We start from the raw sequence: 20,667 nt of genomic DNA, 5'->3' as shown, positions 1-20,667 counted from the left end.
GATTCAGGTAAATCAGTTTATGGAGTTAGAAGTCAAAACAGCAGTTAGCCGTGGGAGAAAGGGACGGACTCAAGGAGATGAGGGGTTCCTACAATTACAGGGTTAGGGTAATGCTGTTTCATGATCTGAGGACTGATTATTTGGGTACGTTCACTTTAAAAAATCATCAAGCTGTATACTTTTGTGTTGCTTTTATAAAATATATCAGAAAAAGGAAAACGTTAATATGATTATAAAATCTGTTGGTCTATTCACGTTATACTTTTTATTTTTTATTTTTTTAAGGATTTTATTTACTCATGAGAGACAGAGAGAGAGAGAGAGAGAGAGACAGAGGCAGAGACACAGGCAGAGGGAGAAGCAGGCTCTATGCAGGGAGCCCAATGTGGGACTCGATCCTGGGTCTCCAGGATCACACTCTGGGCTGAAGGTGGCACTAAATCGCTGAGCCACCTGGGCTGCACACATTGTACTTTTTTTTTTTTTTAATTTTATTTATTTATGATAGTCACAGAGAGAGAGAGAGAGAGAGAGAGAGAGAGAGAGGCAGAGACACAGGCAGAGGGAGAAGCAGGCTCCATGCACCGGGAGCCTGACGTGGGATTCGATCCCAGGTCTCCAGGATCGCGCCCTGGGCCAAAGGCAGGTGCCAAACCGCTGCGCCACCCAGGGATCCCTGTACTTTTTTTTTTTTTTTTGTACTTTTTAATGTAACCTAACAACATAAGAACTTTTCATAATCCTTTGCCCTTGAACATTTTATTTCAGTAAGAAAAAGATAGCAATGTTTTTCTTTTTATTATTTTTTTCAGTTTTTAAATTCCAGTTAGCTAACATACAGTGTAATATTACTTTCAGGTGATTTAGTGATTCAACACTTAACATACAACAGCCAGTGCTCAGCAAAAGTGCCCTCCATAATCCTCATTCCCCATTTAGTCCATCCCCCACGTCTTCCCTCCAGCAACCCTCAGTTTGTTCTCTACAGTTAAGAGGTTTCATGGTTTGCCTCTCTCTTTTTTTTCTTTCCCCTATGTTCATCTGTTTTGTTTCACTCTGGAAAACAGTATAGAGGTGTCTCAAAAAGTTAGATAACAATGTTTTTAAATAGAATCATTCAAATGCATCAAAAGCATGTACCCACCTCTTCACCCTCGCTGGTATTGCCTGTTGCAGCTTTGGCTTGGGCATAATTAAAGTTAAAGATGTCATCATTGTAAAAGTAACTCTGAAAAACATCCCAAGAATAGGTCACATTGAGTATTAACATAGAATATATAACATATTGGTTATACTGGGTAAACTCAAAGATAATCGTAAGGAATTAGCAGACACCATCAATGCCATTGTAGTAAAAGGGCCATCTCTAAAACTATCTTACTTCTGACACATTATAAATAGTATTTGGTAGACAAACTCATCTAGAAACTTCTATACTGACCTTAAATGAGTTGAGGTAAATCAAGACATCATCGAATTGCTTAAGCAGAAAGAAACAAGAAGCCATGCACTGCCTCCCAGGTATTGTATCTGAAATGGAATAGGAAAAGAAACCAGGTAAATTCATGAAACTGGAAGTTCTCTTAGCTAAAATTTGAGTTACTTTATAATTTAGAGATAGGAATGTATTCCAAGACATTTTTCAAGACTTTGAAATTATAGTTTCTGTTCAGTGGACAAAACCTCAGCATAATGGAGGTCACAGTACTTGAGAGTAGCCAATAATCTCTTGGGGCTAACTTACAGACTCCAGAAAAACACACACCTTGCAGTCTACAATATTCCTCAGATTTTTTTCCAGAGCTTTGAGTCTTTCACACACTCTGACATATGCACATTCAATTAACAGAGCTTAGTCTCCATCATCACTCATCTAAGACAGCCTAGCACTTCAATGGAGAAAATAATTTGCCATGGAACCATCTGATCCTGATCCTGACCAACTTTCTGTGTTAGCGGATTCCTGTTTGAGATAGAGAATTAGTATAATGCCCACCCTTGCCACTGGCACTCCTGTTTGTTCTTGCTCTGTTCAATTTTTTCCCCATAGCACTTATTACGGCATATATACCATATAATCTCTTTATTTTGTTTATTGTCTGTCCCACTAGACTGTATGCTCTACAAGGATGGAGGACTTGTTTCTTTTGTTTACTACTATATCCCCAACACCTCAATAAATTTTTGTGCATGAACGAATCAAATGAAGAAAGGAAATATTATTCAATAAATGGTTTTAGTGAAATATTTGAAAGAAAATGAATATCCAAGTGCTAAAAATATTAAACAACTACTGTTGTTCACCACAAATACTGTTCATCAGAATAGATGCTGGCCTTAGACAACTAGTACAAACAGCCATATTGGTTCATACTGGCTAACCACCAGCCCTTTTATTTTTTTTTTATTTTTTTATTTTTATTTATTTTTATTTATTTTTTATTTATTTATGATAGTCACAGAGAGAGAGAGAGAGAGAGAGAGAGAGAGGCGGAGACATAGGCAGAGGGAGAAGCAGGCCCCATGCACCGGGAGCCCGATGTGGGATTCGATCCCGGGTCTCCAGGATCGCGCCCTGGGCCAAAGGCAGGCGCCAAACCGCTGTGCCACCCAGGGATCCCACCACCAGCCCTTTTAATAACCCTTTCTGAAATCTTACAATCTTGACTGATGAAGTCAATATTTTAATAATGAAAATGAAGCAACAAAACTACTGATGGGAAATATAAGTAAAGATTATATAACTGTGGGGGTACAAAAGCACTTTTGAAGCTAGAAACCAATGTAAAATATCATTATAAAAAGATAAGCTTAAATAAGATTTAAATATTTTTCTATGTGAAAAAATACGGTAAGCAAAATTAAAAGGCAAATGACCCACTGGAAAAAATATCTATGGGGCAGCCCCGGTGGCTCAGTGGTTTAGCGCCGCCTTTGGCCTGCGGTGTGATCCTGGAGACCTGGGATCGAGTCTCATGTCAGGTTCCCTGCATGGAGCCTGCTTCTCCTTCTGCCTGTGTCTCTGCCTCTCTCTCTCTCTCTCTCTCTCTCTCTCTGTGTGTGTCTAAAAATAATTTAAAAAATCATGAATAAAATCTCTAAAAAAATAAATTGAATAAATATTCTTTAAAAAAAAGAAAAAATATCTATGACATGATAAAACTTGAATATATAAAGAGCTCTTGAAAAATCAGTAAAAGTTAACATTTCAAATCAAAAACAGAATCAAACTTTAAAAACTCTCATGAGGGAGATCCCTGGGTGGCTCAGTGGTTTGGCGCCTGTCTTTGGCCCAGGGCGCGATCCTGGAGTCCCAGGATGGAGTCCCACATCGGACTCCCAGCATGGAGCCTGCTTCTCCCTCCTGTGTCTCTGCCTCTCTCTCTCTATGTCTATCTTAAATAAACAAATCTTTTTTTTTTTTTAAGATTTTATTTATTTATTCATGATAGTCACACAGAGAGAGAGAGGCAGAGACACAGGCAGAGGGAGAAGCAGGCTCCATGCACCGGGAGCCCGACGTGGGATTCGATCCCGGGTCTCCAGGATCACGCCCTGGGCCAAAGGCAGGCGCCAAACCACTGCGCCACCCAGGGATCCCAATAAACAAATCTTTAAAAAAACAAAAACAAAAACAAAAAACTCTCATGAACTAAAGATTACATTCATTCTCTTCTATTTATATAATTTCTCATCCCACCTTAGCTGAAATGTTGAGAAGAGCTAACCCAACATTGTCTTCTGTGTCTCTCCCACAGGACTTCCTACTTGATACTTCTATACTTTGCTTTCAAGCCTGACAGATGTATCCTGGGACAGAAACTCAAACTTCACCAGTCAATATATGACCAACTCCAATTATGAATTATGTGAATGAGTACTGATTTCAGACATACCACACTCACTCGCTGACCCTCCCACCAGCTGGAAGAACTGCTGGGCAATTTTCATATGGTCCCTCTGAAAAACAAAGCAGAGCTGAGATAGCTGGTAGAAACTGAAAATATTTTATTTGTATTAAACTTTAGGATTTTAAAATATTTGCCAGGACTTAACATATACTCTCATTTTAAATCCTCTCCCAAACAAACTAATTCTAATTAGTGTAAGCAACTAGAGAATTATAACCTGAAACTAAATTAAAACCTACCCTGGGTCACATAAAAAAGAAGAAAGAAAAATCCAATCCCCAAACTCTATCCTAAAAGCAACTTCATTAAATGAATTCATTTATTTAGTCATTCATTCACACATTCAACAGATACTTATTGCTCTTTTATCATACATCAGACCTCATGGTAGGAGCCACGGTTATAAAAAGGAGTATTAATTCAAAACACTCATTCACTTACTCAATAACTATTTACTGCCTACCCACTATATGAGGTGTTGTAGAGTGAGCTAGAGATAAAAATATTTATTTATATCCCCTCCGTTCCCAGAAGAACTTAATGTGCCATATTCAGAAAAGAACTTAATTTTAAACAGTGTTTTGATGTTTAAAAAAGTATTTGCCAAAAAACAATTATCCCCATTTTATAGATGTCAAAATAATAGATAAGAGGTGTGCAAGGCTAACCAAACACACTGGAAATAAGAATGAAGCTGTGCAATGTTTTGTAGTTGTTATTAGATATAAACCTTGTTTAAGGGACCCCTGGGTGGCTCAGCAGTTGAGTGTCTGCTTTCAGCTCAGGGCGTGATCCTGGAGTCCTGAGATCGAGTCCCACATCAGGCTCCCTGCATGGAGCCTGCTTCTCCCTCTGCCTGTGTCTCTGCTTCTCTCTCTCTCTCTCTCTCTCTCTGTGTATGTGTGTCTCTCATGAATAAATAAAATCTTAAAAATAAATAAACTGCTTAAAAATTGGGTATTTAAAAGATGAAGCAGCATTAAAGCTTTCTCTTTGTCTTTAAATAACAGAATTCTTTTTATTTTTATTTATTTTTTTAAATTTTTTAAAATTTTTATTTATTTATGATAGTCACAGAGAGAGAGAGAGAGGCAGAGACATAGGCAGAGGGAGAAGCAGGCTCCATCACTGGGAGCCCGATGTGGGATTCGATCCCGGGTCTCCAGGATCGTGCCCTGGGCCAAAGGCAGGCGCCAAACCGCTGCGCCACCCAGGGATCCCCAGAATTCTTTTTATAATGGAATCTGCATTGGGAGATATGGAGAAAGAAAAGGAAATTCAGATGAGCCTATTTGTAAGCTTATTGCTGGTGGAACTTTAATATTCATTTTGATTTTTTCCACACACTATAACTGCAAACTATAGATTACCAGTAATTTCACACTCACCGAACCCATTTCCTGGCCAAGGGCCGCATTGACCACTCCTTTGAGGATATACTCCTGGCAACATGGAAATAATACTAATGAATTTCCAAAGAATGTGTAGCTACAAGATCTCTCTCAAATTAATTTCAATTTGATGCTTTATATATATTATCAAAAGTTACCCAGAGTCACTTTTCTCTGTTCCATCTCTGGCTTGAATGAATTAGGAGACTTTCATTTGGTTTTTAGGAAAGTGACCATATAACAGAATTCACCATATTTGTAAATTCACAGTCTTAAGCAGAAAAACTTAGTGGAAACTTCGAGAAGTTAAGTTTTATTTCAACTCAGTGGAAAAAATTAACAATAAAATATTTACATAATAGTTTTTATCAGTTTATTAGCTACTACCATTCTTTGTGACCACATCATATATATTATTTTCCCTTTCCAATCAAATAATAACTTTTGTTTGCTAATACTCTTTTTCCTAAAAAATAAAAAGTATCCTCTGATCTCCATTCGTAAGGTATGCTCTCTTGTGGAGCCCTGGGGTCTCACTTCTATCCCTTTCAGACTTGGTTCTATTAAATATTAAATGTAAATATTAAATAGACACCTTCCTTAGCAGCTTTATTAATTTTTTATGTAAGTACTATTTCTATTTAAGAAGGCTCATAAAATGAGCAGTAGAAAAGATGCTGAAGCTTTTAATACACCTGAGAAATATACTTGTTTAGATTTCATAGGGCCTAGAAACATTTCAGTCTTTCATTCAGTAAGTGTAATGTCTGTTACATGCTTAGTGTACATGGTGTTGGAAATACAAACAGGCAGACGCCCTGACTGCAAAGAACTAACAATCTAGTAGAGAAGAAAGACAAGTTACAATTATACTAGTGAAATAAGTTTCTATATCTTGTTTATGTATCTTGTATCTAGATTTCAGTTTTTTCAAAACTCATCCCTTTGGAGGAAATGACCACATACAAGGGAGCTTAAAAATATTAAAAAAGGGACTCCTGGATGGCTCAGTGGTTGAGTGTCTGCCTTTGGCTCAGGGCGTGATCCCAGAGTTCCAGAATTGAGTCCCATATTGGGCTCCCTGCATGGAACATACTTCTCCCTCTCCCTGTGTCTCTACCTTCTCTCTCTGTCTCTCATAAATAAATAAATAAAATTAAAAAAAAAAAAACATTAAAAAAATCCAGAATATTCATTCTCATCGAAAGTCTCACAGGACATTCCTAGATCAATATATATGGTCTTTCCCAAGATTCTACAAGCTGGAAGCTTGTCTAATATGACTTCCCACTACCTTTCTGAAATTCTTTCAACATAAGTAGGTTAGTAAAAAACACATTTTCAAATACCTGAGGAGTAGTAGGTTCCAAATCCTTAATTAAGTTATAAGCTTCTTGTACATCATCTGAAATACAAGAAATAAGTAGCTAGACTAGTCTGTATTCCAACAAACTGCTCTGAAACAGTCCTGAAAAGGTAAGATCCTTTAGTATTCAAATGTTCGTGGGAAGTATGATTTGTTCTATCTGTCTTCTAACTCTCCATCAAGTTCAATGTGGAGTAATTATCCTAAAGATAACCAAATATCTTAGGAAACCTGTAAGTTATGAGGCACCTACAAAAATTCTCAAGAATACGGACTGAGTATTATATAGCAACGGCATTGTAATTCTATAAGTAAAACGACCAATTTTTTTTTAAAAGACAATATAAAGTATGTGACAGGAAGTCTGGGATTTGCTTTAAGACGTTTTAGCAGTAAAAAGGGACAGGGAGAATGGATGAATGAATGGCAATATTTTGAAGACTGTTTGAAACTGAAATTATTATTTAGGTGTTCATTTTGGGTGTTTTGACTATTTTGCTTAGAATTTGAAAAATTTTGCAATAAAAATTAATTTATAAAATATAAAAGATATTTAATTCTTGTCCAAATGCCTATTTCTTTGTGCTTATATATCAAATAGAACTGTTTGCAAGTTCATGTTCTTATTTTAATAAACACTCACATTTTCCGGATGCCTGGGTGGCTCAGAGGTTGAGCGTCTGCCTTTAGCTTAGGGCATTATCCTGGCCCCGGGATCAAGTCCCATATCGGGCTCCCTGTGAGGAGCCTGCTTCTCCCTCTGCCCTGTGTCTCTGCCTCTCTCTCTCTCTCTGTCTCTCATGAATAAATAAATAAAATCTTTAAAAAAAAAAAACCACTCACATTTTCCTCGATGAGGAATATGTTGTCTGGTTGTTTTTTACCATGTTTTCTACCTAAAAAGGCCCACACTGTTAGTACAAGGCCCATGACAGTGCTACCACCAATGCATGGTAGCTACTCTCCTATACTCAAAACTGTTAGATCGAAGACTGCTTAGGCATATGTCTAACATTTTTAACCTTACTTAGGGGCAGTGAATACCACATTCTCTTTGAATCATAATATTTCTCATAAGAAACTGGAAGTACAAAGAAACAGAAAGGCAGACAACCAAGGCAAATAAAAAATAGTTGATAAAAAAGACTCAAGAAAATGTGGATGTGCACTATAGGTAGGGAAACACCAGAAAAAGAACCACAAGAAAGGGGAGGGGGAAACAGTACAAAAATTGAAATAGAAAAAAAAAAAAACTGAAATAAAATGGTTAGAGAACAAAAAGACAGAAAAAGAAGAGGAAAAAAGAAAAACAGAATGAGGGAAAAGGTTGGAAGCAAGAGAAGAGGAAAGAGAGGATAAAGAGAAAAGATACAACAAATAAGCACCAATAAATTTGTTCCCTCCTATGAATTTCAGCTAGAGATTAGATGTTCTAAAATATCTCATTATAAGCAAGACCAAAACAAATTATTCTTACCTTGACGAAGGTAGTAAATCACTAAGTTTAACCGAGCTTCAGGAATGACATCAACCAGAGGAGGCAAAACCTGCAAAGCCCCTTCACCTCCTCGAAAAACCACCTAGAGATAGATAGAGTGAGTCTGTTATTATGGCAATAAGTATGAATACATTTATTGGTGGAAATGTTTAATTAAGGAGATACAACTTATAACTGGGCACTCAGTTATTCTTTGAAAGGTTGAATATATTTCTGAAGTTCTCAGTATACACATGACCTTGACCCCATTGAAAACAAGCTATTTATTAAAATTATAAGAAACAGAATAAAGGCATAAGCCTATTATACATTTCCTTTTCACAAGAACTGCAGAAAACTCTTGTAGTACCCAAAAATTAATAATAAAACTTTTTTCTAGACAGATAATCTGTATCAAAAACTCCACAAAGGGCAGCCCGGGTGGCTCAGGGGTTTAGTGCAGCCTTCAGCCCAGGGCGTGATCCTGGAGACCAGGGATCGAGTCCCACATTGGGCTCTCTGCATGGAGCTTGCTTCTCCCTCTGCCTAAGTCTCTGCCTCTCTCTATCTCTCTTTCTCTGTGTCTCTAATGAATAAATAAATAAAATTTTAAAACAAAACAAAACAAAAACTCACAAAGGGGGGGCGCCTGGGTGGCTCAGTTGGTTAAGCATCCAACTCTTTTTTTGTTTTTAAGATTTTATTTATTTGAGAGAGACAGACAGAGACAGAGACCCCAACCCCGGGGGAGGGGCAGAGGGAGAAGCAGACTCCCCGCTGAGGGAACCCAACATGAGGCTCCATCCCAGGACCCTGAGATCATAACTTGTGCCAAAGGCAGAGGCTTAACTGACTGAGCCACCCAGGTGCCCAAGTATCCAACTCTTGATTTTGGCTCAAGTCATGATCTCAGGGTTGTAGGATGGAGCCCCACATCAGGCTCTGCTAGTCATGGAGTCTGCCTGGGATTCCCTCTCTCCCTCTGGTCCTCCCTGCTCACTCTCTCTTTCACTAACAACAAATAAATGAACAAACTCCATGAAGGAATTTATATAACTTTTCCGAGCCTGTTTCCTCATTTCTAAATAGTGCTGATAATGTCTACCTTTCAGGATTATTATGATTGAATGAGTTAAAGTGGGCTAAATGTGTGGTACATAGTAGGTAACATTTAACTCAGTAAATACTCATTAGCACCTACTATATGCCTGGGATTGTAGCAGGCACTGGGATTACAGCAGGAATGGATCACTCCCTTGTCACTACATAGGCTATACTCAAGTGGGGAGAGAGCCTCACACTGCAAACACGTAAGTATATTGTCACACGACAGTAAATGCTATAGAGATGAGCTAAAACAAAAATACCATTCAGAAAGGCAGTTTTGTGTGCTGCTATGTACCAAGAGCCTAGCACAGTGTCTGGCAAAGAGCAAGTTGTTTCACAAATAAATATATAGAAATCAAGGCCATCAGGCATGAACTACCTAATCTCTCTTTTGTAACTCAAAAATATCTACTTGGTCATCATCTTTCATGATTCTTCCTTGTCTGAGATTTTCCCTTCTTTTGCCAAGATTCTTTTACCTGTTTTCTTGATATTGTGATTTAAAAAATAATAATTCCAGTATAATTAATATACAGTGTTATATTAATTTCAGGTGTACAATACAGTGATTCAACAATTCTATACATTCCTCAGTGCTCATCATAAGTGCACTCTTAATCCCTATCACCTATTTCCCCCATCCCCCCACCAAATCCCCTCTGGTAACCATTGGTTTGCTCTCTATAGTTAAGAGTCTGTTTTTTGGGTTGTCTCTTTTTTCTTTCTTTGTTTCTTAAATTCCACATGAGTGAAATCATAGGTTATTTGTGTGTGTGTGTGTGTGTGTGTGTGTATATATATACATATATATATATATACACATATACATATACATATATAAAACCTCTTCTTTATCCATTCATCTATTGATGGACATTGGGTTGCTTCCATATCTTGCCTCTGTAAATAATGCTGTGATAAACATAGGGATGCGTGTATCTTTTTGCATTAGTGTTTTCATGTTCTTTGGGCAAATACCCAGTAGTGGAATTACTGCATCACATGGTAATTGTATTTTTAATTTTCTGAGGATCCTCCTGTCTTCCAGAATGGCTACATAAGTTTGCATTCCCACCAACAGTGCATGAGAGTATTTTTTTCTCCGTACCCTTGCCAACATTTGTTGTTCGTTGTGCTTTTGATTTTAGCCATTCTGATAGGCAATGAGGTGACATCTCATTGTGGTTTCGATTTGCATTTCCCTGATGATGCTGGGAAGTGATGTTGAGCACCTTTTCATGTGTCTGTTAGCCATCTGTATGTGTCTTCTTTAGAGAAATGTCTGTTTATGTCTTCTGCCAATTTTAAATTAGATTATTTGGGTTTTTACTCAGCCATTAGAAATGACAAATACCCACTATTTGCTTCGACAAGGTGGAGACCTGGAGGGTATTATGCTGAGTGAAATAAGTCAATCGGAAAAGGACAAACATTATATGGTCTCATTCATTTGGGGAATATAAAAAATAGTGAAAGGGAATAAATGGAGAGGAGAGAAAATGAGTGAAAATATCAGTGAGGGTGACAAAACATGAAAGACACCTAACTCTGGGAAATGAAGGGGAAGTGGGTGGGGGGTTGGGGTGACTGGGTGATGGGCAATGAGGGAGGCAGTTGGCGGGATGAGCACTGGGTGTTATGCTATATATGTTGGCAAATTGCACTCCAATAGAAAATTTTTTTAAAAAAGATTTTTGGGGTTTTTTTGGTGCTGAATTGTAGAAGTTCTCTTATTTATTTATTAATTAATTAATTAATTAATTTATTTATTTTTTAAAGTAGGCTCCATGCTGTGTGGAGCCCAAGGTGGGGCTTGAACTCATGACTCTGAGATCAAGACCCAAACTGAGATCCAGAGCCAGACACTTAATCAACTGATCCACCCATGTGCCCCGAGTTGTTTAAGTTCTTTATACATTTTGGATACTAACTCCTTATTGGATATGCCATTTGCAAATATCTTTTCCATTCAATAGGCTATCATCTTTTTGTTTTGTTGTTTCCTTGGCTGTGCAGAAGCTTTTCATTTTGATGTAGTCCCAATAGTTTAATTGCTTTTGTTGCCCTTGCCTCAGGAGACATATCTAGAAAAATGTATGGCTGACGTCAGATTACTACCTGTGCTTTCTTCTGGGATGTTTATGGTTTTAGGTCTCACATTTAGATTCTTAGCCCATTTGGAATTTACTTTTGTGTGTAGTATAAGAGAATGGTCCAGTTTCACTCTTTTACATGTAGCTGTCCAGTTTGCCCAACACCATTTGTTGAAAAGACTTTTTCCCATTGGATATTCTTGCCTCCTTTGTCGAAGATTAACTGACCATATAATTGTGGGTCTATTTCTGGTCTATCTATTCTGTTCTGTTGATTTGCGTGTCTGTTTTTGTGCCAGTTTCACAGTATTTTGATTATTACAGCTTTGTAGTAAATCTTGAAATCTGCGTTTGGAATATCTCCAATTTTGTTCCTCTTTTTCAAGATTGATTTGGCTACTTGGGGTCTCATGTAGTTCCATACAAATTTAGGAATGTTTGTTCTACTTTTGTGAAAAATGCTGTTGGTACTTTGATAGGGATTGCATTAAATATGTAGACTGCTTTGGGTAGTATGGACATTTTGACAATGTTTGTTCTCCCAATCTGTAGATCTCAAAACTTTTTTCTTTTTATCTCAAAACTTTTAACTCGACCTGGATCTTGTTTCTCTATTAATTATTCTACCTTCATTAGTCCTGGTGTTACTTCTCAACTTTAAACATTCACAAGGGTTTTTGCTCTTTCTCTCGGCACCATCATTCTGCCTGGAGAGTGCCCTGTTTTTCCTTCCTTTCAATGCCACACTTCAAAAGTGCGTGGCTTACTGCTTTAACCTTATTGTTCTTCACTCCTTAAGTCTGTTCTTAGCACACTAGTGAACTTACCCTCACAAGTCATGAATTAATCCCTATGACCAATTCAATGGACTCTTCTGTCCTCTTGCTCAATGATGTGTCTGTAGTTTAGACACTGATGGCCATAGAATGACCACAAAAGCATGATTTACTAAATGCTTACTATATGTGCTAGATACTGTGCAAAGCATCTTATATACATTACCTCATTGAATCCTCACAAGAAAATAAGGTAGGTACTGTAATTTCCCCAAGGACACTGAGTCTCAACAATGCTAAGGGATTCACCCAAAGGTCCAAAGCTAGTACATGGTATAGCTTGATTTTGACTTTAAGTCTGACTACAAAAGCCAATGCTCAGAAAAATCATTTATATTGCTCAGTATATCTAGGCTTTGTTTTAAACTGTAAAAGTGGTATGTAATCATTGGGGAAAAAAACTTATACATGTAAGTTTTACAAAAGGAAAAAGGACAATTTGCATACTCTCACTTGTCTCTTTATTTATTTATTTATTTTTTTAATTTTTAAGATTTTTTTTTTAATTTTTTTTTTTTTAAATTTTTATTTATTTATGATAGTCACAGAGAGAGAGAGAGAGAGAGGCAGAGACACAGGCAGAGAGAGGCAGAGACACAGGCAGAGGGAGAAGCAGGCTCCATGCACCGGGAGCCCGACGTGGGATTCGATCCCGGGTCCCCAGGATCGCGCCCTGGGCCAAAGGCAGGCGCCAAACCACTGCGCCACCCAGGGATCCCTCACTTGTCTCTTTAATCCCACTTTCCAAGGCTAATCTCTATTTGCTAGCTGATATACCCCTTCTAATCATATATACATATGGTGGTTCTTTATTCTGGCTATATATTATATCCACCTGGGAAAACTTAAGAAAAATATTGATAGCTAAGCCCTAGCCCAATCATTAAAAAATCTCTGGGGGGTGGAGCCCATGCATCATTATTTTTAAAAACCTCCCAGGTGATTAAAATGTGCAGTTGTAAATGGCATTGCATTATTTGGGTGCTTGTTCATCTCCCCTTTCTTGTCTTATCTGCTTATTCTCCTTCCTTCAGCTCCTTAAATACAGATGCTCTTTTGGGACCATCTTTTTCTCTGTTTTTAATCCTTATTTCCGTGTATAGTTGTCAAGACTGAAGCTATCACTTCTCTTATGAAACTCCTGAACCTACTCTCTAGTCTTGATCTCTCTTCAAGCTTGATTTCCAGACTACTCTCTCTAACACATCATTCTCCACAAAAATTTAAGTTGATAAACTAGACAAGAAGTGAAAAGAGGCAGAAGCTCATAAAACAAGCAATCCAGAGAAAATTATATCTGTGATGGAGGCCTGAATTAGAGAAGGAATGGAATAAATATAAGACTTTGCCAAAAAAGAATCAAGAGCGGGGATCCCTGGGTGGCGCAGCCGTTTGGCGCCTGCCTTTGGCCCAGGGCGCGATCCTGGAGACCCGGGATCGAATCCCATATCAGGCTCCCAGTGCATGGAGCCTGCTTCTCCCTCTGCCTGTGTCTCTGCCTCTCTCTCTCTGTGTGACTATCATAAGTAAATAAAAAAAAAAAAAAAAAAAGAGAATCAAGAGGATTAAGTGAACAATCAGGTATCAGATAAAAAGGAGAGGAGGGAGTCTAAAGCAGTTATGGTTTCATCATGGTACCAGGAAAACTAGTAGTAGAGAGGAATAGAGAAATCAGAAGGAAAAGGTGTAGCTATTATTAATACCATTTTCAGATGAGGGATCTGAAACTCAGCAATATTATGTGATTTTCCCAATGTCTACAGGTGTCTGAGTTGAAAGCAGTTGCTCTGTATCCACAATATTGCATGATCAATTAAACTTAATGTGAACATGATTTTACCTATGGCCATCATAATCCAGCCTTAAAACTGACTGCTTCTTCACTTTTTCACTAAGACCTTCTTTTTTCACTATGCCCCAGCACACACCTTCTGTTCTACTAAGCTTAGCATGCTCACACCCTTTCACATATGTCATTTTCGTTCAAACTCCATATCCTTGACTTCAACGAACCCTCTAAATCTTAGCCATCCTTCAAAGATGAACTCAAATTGGACTTCCACCAGAAAATCCTTCCTGTTTATTTTAACCCACAGGGGTTACATGTTCCCTGGTCTTTGCCAACAAAATGAACACTTGGACCTACACTACCTTGCACTTCTTTCTCAATGTTATATATGTATTACTGCCCTCCCAGTAAGGGTTTCCTTGAGGAAAGGATCTGATATCTGAAACTTAATTTTCTCTCCCCCATAGAAAGGAGGAGTCCACTTGGAGTAGAGAAGTATCTGCTACAATATCTCCCTTCATTCATCCATCTAACTGCTGTGATATTACTGAAGTAGGATAAGCTCAGTTCAGTCAAAACAGGAAACTGCTATTCACCAGATTGTGCCTGATGAGTTCTTTAGCAAATTCAAAGGAAGAAGAAGCGTTGTCCATCAAGCTTTTGAGTTCTGCCTGAAATGGAAAAAGGAAAGGCTTAGGAAAATGACAAGTATATAGTTATTATACCACATATTTGCAGAATGTTTTATAGTTTATGAGAAATTTAACATGCCATTTCATTCATATTTCATCTGTTCCTCAGGACTCTTACAGTCAGTGTGATTTTTAGCCTCATTTTACAGATGAGAACATTGGGGCTTATAAACAGTAAATGATGTGAACATTACAACAAGTGGCAAGTTTGAAACTGGTAAGCCTAAGTCTGAAGGCTCCTACTTAATCTTTTCTTAAGAGTCAAAGGTGATAAAGGAACTAAACTTTTGACAACTGAGGTTGATTCTTAAATCTGACCATTCTACCTATATCCTAAATTCTCATAGTACCTTCTTCCTGCTGCTTTGGCCTTTATTTACATAGCAAAATTAAAATATTTTCTCCTATTACTTATTAGACCTATCAGATCTCTTCTGTATTCTCTTACCCCCTTAAATCCCCATAGAACAAATGCTCCGCCATTTCCAGCATCTTCACTGACACCCTAGATTCACTTACCCTACCTCATCTTTCTTATTCCTACCTTGCCAATCTATAATTTTGAGTAATCTTCCTCTCCTCTTTTTCTACTTTCATCAGCTAGGCAGCTAAACTTCTCAGGATAAAATAATTAAATTCTTGATTGTTCTCACTAACCACTACAAACTTGTTCTACTAGTCTCATATGAGATTGCACATCTACCTCAGCAACCTTTTTATTAATCCCTTTTCTTGTCCACAGCAGCAATTTCCAAAGTGTTCAATAATATTAGACTAGATCAGCAGTTTTCAAGCTTTTTGATCTCAGGGTCTCTTTTATAATCTTAAAAATTATTAAGGATCCCAAAGAGCTTTTGTTTATACGGGCTATAGTCCACATAAATAGCCCATAGTACAGTATATACTGTATTAGAAATTAAAGCAGAAATTTTAAAGTATTCAATTAATCAAAAATAATACTATGGGATGCCTGGGTCCCAACTACTCAGCGGCTGGACGTCTCCTGTGGCTCAGGGTGTGATCCCAGAATCTGGGATCGAGTCCCAAATTGGGCTCCTTGCATGAAGCCTGCGTCTCCCTCTGCCTGGGTCTCTGCCTCCTGCCCTCTCTCTTTGTGTCTCTCATGAATAAATAAATGAAATATTTAATAATAATAATAAACTTACTACACATTAACATAAATATTTTTCATTTAAGGAAACTGCATTTACAAAACAAAAACTTAGAAGAGTAGTACTGCTTTGTATTTTTGGAAATCTCTTTAATGTTTGGCTTAAAAGATTAAAAGACAGTGTTTGTATCTGCATTTGATATATTTTAAAATTATGCTGTCTCTAGAAAGCTTCACTGCACACTTGAGCAAATGAAAGTGAAAAGACAAAATCTTATAGTATTATGAGGACAGTTCTGATTTCAGACAGGGCCAGCCAGAACCAGGGCTGAGCCAAGTGAGATGCCTAGGGCATAGAATTTAAAGCAGCACTCCCTACAGATGAAAAGATGTTCAACATCATTAGTCATTAGAGAAATACAAATCAAAACCACAATGAGATTCCACTGCACGTCCAACGGAATGGTTAGAATAAAAAAGTCAGATAATACCTGCTGGCAAGGATATAGAGAAACTGAATTCCTATACACCTCTGGTGGGAATATAAACTGGCATAGCTACTTTGTAAAATGGTCTGACAGTTTCTCAATTAAATACAGAGTTCTAGGGCAGCCCCGGGGGCGCAGCGGTTTAGCGCCGCCTGCAGCCCAGGGCATGATCCTGGAGACCCGGGATCGAGTCCGCATCGGGCTCTCTGCATGGGGCCTGCTTCTCCCTCTGCCTGTGTCTCTGCCTCTCTCTCTCTCTCTCTGCATCTCTATGAATAAATAAATAAAATCTTAAAAAAAAAATACAGAGTTCTATATAACCCAGCAATTCCACTCCTAGGCATATACCCAAGAGAAATGGAAACATGTCCAACACATATCCAAAAACATGTACATAAATGCTTATAACAGTATTATTCATAATAGGCCAAAAGTGGAAATGACCCAAATGTCTATCAGCTAGTGAATAGAAAAATAAAACGCAGTGATCCTTACAGTAGTAGAGTATTATTTGGTCATAAAAACGAATGAAGTACTAATACAGGCTACAACATGATGAACTTTATAAACATTATGCTAAGTAGTCATAAAAAGTTTACATATTATATATTACTTTTATATGAAATATCCAAAATTGGCAAATCTACAGTGAGAAAGTAGATTCGCAATTGCTTGGGCTAGGGGAATGGAGGGCCAGGGTTGATGGGGTTTCTAAGGGGCATGGAGTTTCTTTTTCTTTCTTTCTTTCTTTCTTTCTTTCTTTCTTTCTTTCTTTCTTCCTTCCTTCCTTCCTTCCTTCCTTCCTTCCTTCCTTCCTTCCTTCCTTCCTTCCTTTCTTTCTTTCTTTCTTTCAAGATTTTATTTATTTATTCATAGACACAGAGGCAGAGACACAGGTAGAGGGAGAGGGAGAAGCAGGCTCCATGCAGGGAGCCCGACGTGGGACTCGATCCCAGGTCTCCAGGATCACACCCCAGGCTGCAGGCAGCGCCAAACCGCTGCGCCACCGGGGCTGCCCCTGGAGTTTCTTTCTGAGTTAATGAAAATGCTCTAAAACTGTGGTGGTGGGATCCCTGGGTGGCGCAGAGGTTTAGCGCCTGTCTTTGGTCCAGGGTGTGATCCTGGAGACCGGGGACTGAATCCCACGTCGGGCTCCCGGTGCATGGAGCCTGCTTCTCCCTCTGCCTGTGTCTCTGACTCTCTCTCTCTCTCTCTCTGTGCCTATCATAAATAAAAAAAATAAAAATAATAAAAAAAATAAAAAACTGTGGTGGTGATTGCAATTATCTGTGAATATACTAAAAACCAATGAATTATACCCTTTAAAAGGCTGAATTATAGTCTGTGAGTTATATTTCAATGAAGCTATTAAAAAATAAAACTATAGAGCAGCCTCAGTGGCCCAGCGGTTTAGTGCCGCCTTCAGCCCAGGGTGTGATCCTGGAGACCCAGGATCGAGTCCCACGTCGGGCTCCCTGCATGGAGCCTGCTTCTCTCTCTGCCTGTGTCTCTGCCTCTCTCTCTCAATCTGTGCCTCTCATGAATAAATAAATAAAATCTTTAAAAAATAAAATAAAACTATAAATAAAAGATATGGGTCATCTTATCCATGTTAGAGTGAAAAATGACCTTTCCAAAAGCATGACACCAATGATAGAAACCATGTAAGAAATAATCTATATGAAACATCCTTTTCCATTCAAATTTTCTGTCCTTATATTTAAAACGTATATTAGGGTTTTGTCTTCTCAATCTAATTTGCCAATCTTTGTCTTTTAATTGAGAAATCAAACCTTTTAGATATAATTATAGGGGTGCCTGGCTTGCTCAGTCGGGGGAGCATGCAATATCTTGGTCTTGTTTGAGTCCCATGCTGGGTGTAGAGATTACTTAAAAAAATATTGAAAAAAATAAATATAACATAATTACAGATAATTTGGATTTGAAAAAGGGTAAAACAATAAGGCTTTTATTTTATTTTTTAAAAGATTTTATTTAAAAAAAAAGATTTTATTTATTCATGAGAGACACAGAGAGAGGCAGAGACATAGGCAGAAGGAGAAGCAGGCTCTTGGCAGGGAGCCTGATGTAGGACTCGATCCCTGAACCCAGGATCCTGCCTTGAGCTGGAGGCAGATGCTCAACCACTGAGCTACCCAGGCGTCCCTATTTTATTTTTTTAAAGATTTTGGGCAGCCTGAGTAGCTCAGCGGTTTAGCGCCACCTTCAGTCCAGGGCCTGATCCTGAAGACCTGGGATGGAGTCCCACCTCAGGCTCCTGGCATGGAGCCTGCTTCTCCCTCTGCCTGTGTCTCTGCCTCTCTCTCTGTGTCTCTCATAAATTAATAAACAAAATCTTTAAAAAAAATAGAGATTTTATTTATTTGACAGAGAGATAGAGAAGGTCAGAGAGCACAAGTGGGGGTAAGGGCAGAGGGAGAAGCAGATTTCCTGTGGAGCAAGTAGCTGGATGCTGGGCTTGATCCCAGGACCCTGGGACTAAGACCTGACCCGCAGGCAGACAAGTTAATTGAAGGAGCCACCCAGGTGCCTCAACAATAAGGCTTTTAACCAGGGCGCCTGGCTGGTTCAGTCAGAAGAGCATGTGGCTCTTGATCTCCAGGTCATGAGTTCAAGCTCCACACGGGGAGAAGAGATTAAATATTTTTTTTAAATAAACAAAAAAAGGGATGTCTGGGTGGCTCAGCGGTTTAGCATCTGCCTTCAGCCCAGGGCATGATCCTGGAGTCCCGGGATCGAGTCCCACATCAGGCTATCTGCATGGAGCCTGCTTCTCCCTCTCCCTGTGTCTCTGCCTCTCTCTTTCTCTGTGTCTCTCATGAATAAGTAAATAAAATCTTTAAAAAAATAATAAATAAACAAAAAAAGAAGATAATACCAGTGAATATGATCTTGGGCCGGAAATCATCTTAAACAAGACACAGAAAGCATCAAACATAAAGGAAAAGATAGATAGCTTTGACAATATTTCTGCCTGCAAAACCTGTGATAATTGTGAATATTTACTGAAAGTTTACTATGTACATCAAATTAGGGACTTTACATATGTTGTATCATTTAATCTTCACAGCAATTTATAATAAGTCAGTCTATTACCTTCCTTATTTTGCAAATGATGCTTAAGGAGTTAAGGTAGTTCACCAAAAGCCACACAGCTACCGTGTGGAATTTAGGGTCTGATTTCAAAGCTCCTGCTCTTAATCACTATCGTAGAGGCTTTCCCAGTTTGGGGGGAAAAGTTCTTTTAACTCATTATCCTCTAAAATTAGCATTCTCCTTCCTTTCATCAGCATCTTATAGTCTTCATGATCTACTTATCATCTCTCTGCCATAGCCTTTATGACAAAACCCGATCCAAGCAATTACCACCCATTCCTCATCTCTGTCATCTAACTTCAACTCCCAATAATAACGATAATACTAATCAGACTGGTAAATCCTAGTTATGAAATCCAATGACTTTTTCTCAATCTTCATTTTATTGACCTCTTTTAAACTTTCTCCTTCTTTAAACACAAGTCTCCCTTAATTTCTTAGTCATACTAAGACTCATTCAACCAACTCTTAGTTGACATCAACTCTGTGTGTACATTATGCCAGGTACCAGATACTCATGTCAAAAGACACAGTATCAATCCTCAATAAACTTGCCTACATGAAAGATAATCAGGCAATTATCAAATATATATACATATATATGTATACATATATAAATCCATCTATTTATATACATATAATCACATATAAGAGAATAGAAGAAAGTACCCCTAAATTTACAGTTAAGTATATAGGCTTTAGACTCAGATAAACAAGTCAGATAGAGATCTGAATTTGTCACATGTTAGTTGTAAAACTTTGGGCAAGTTATTTAAAGTACTTCAAAAATTCAGTGAATCATTACAGATTATGTCATGCTTACTACAGAAGAGCAGAATGCTATTCGTGTTTGTGAAGAGAATGAACCATAGAATGCTGAGCCTATTATACAAATTACTAGAGGAATGCGTGATTTTTAAGTGGTTTAATAAAACTATCAGCAAACACAAACTATATTCTACAGCTAACAACCCTCCCCTCAAAAAAAGGCTTGTCAGGGTACATTTGACATAGTCGTCTACTGCTTGAATACATTATAAAATTAATATGTAAACTACAGGGATGCCTGGGTGGTTCAGTGGTTGGGCGTCTACCTTCGGCTCAGGGTGTGATTCTGGGGTCCTGGGATCGACTCCCACATTGGGCTCGCTGCATGGAGCCTGCTTCTCCCTCTGCCAGTGTCTCTGCCTCTCTCTCTGTGTCTCTCATGAATAGATAAATAAAATCTTTAAAAAAAAAAACAGTAATATGGGGATCCCTGGGTGGCTCAGCGGTTTAGCGCCTGCCTT

At 38.2% G+C, this 20,667-nt stretch overlaps 1 protein-coding gene across 3 annotated transcripts in view; it reads right to left on the bottom strand.

Moving 5' to 3' along the window:
- IFT56 (intraflagellar transport 56) overlaps nucleotides 1-20,667 on the bottom strand; it is a 54,656-nt gene that overhangs the window by 13,126 nt on the left and 20,863 nt on the right. For all 3 annotated transcript variants that reach the window (XM_077850093.1, XM_077850092.1, XM_077850094.1), the window contains 7 exons: nucleotides 14,567-14,641; nucleotides 8,146-8,248; nucleotides 6,652-6,707; nucleotides 5,300-5,353; nucleotides 3,897-3,960; nucleotides 1,442-1,530; nucleotides 1,145-1,228 (listed from right to left, as the gene is read on the bottom strand). In XM_077850093.1, the coding sequence (XP_077706219.1) occupies nucleotides 1,145-1,228; nucleotides 1,442-1,530; nucleotides 3,897-3,960; nucleotides 5,300-5,353; nucleotides 6,652-6,707; nucleotides 8,146-8,248; nucleotides 14,567-14,641 (525 nt within the window). The remainder of the gene's footprint in view (nucleotides 1-1,144; nucleotides 1,229-1,441; nucleotides 1,531-3,896; nucleotides 3,961-5,299; nucleotides 5,354-6,651; nucleotides 6,708-8,145; nucleotides 8,249-14,566; nucleotides 14,642-20,667) is intronic.

Source organism: Canis aureus, chromosome 15 (assembly GCF_053574225.1).
Source record: "Canis aureus isolate CA01 chromosome 15, VMU_Caureus_v.1.0, whole genome shotgun sequence".
Classification (NCBI taxonomy): domain Eukaryota; kingdom Metazoa; phylum Chordata; class Mammalia; order Carnivora; family Canidae; genus Canis; species Canis aureus.
This window is presented reverse-complemented; position numbering and strand designations above follow the sequence as displayed.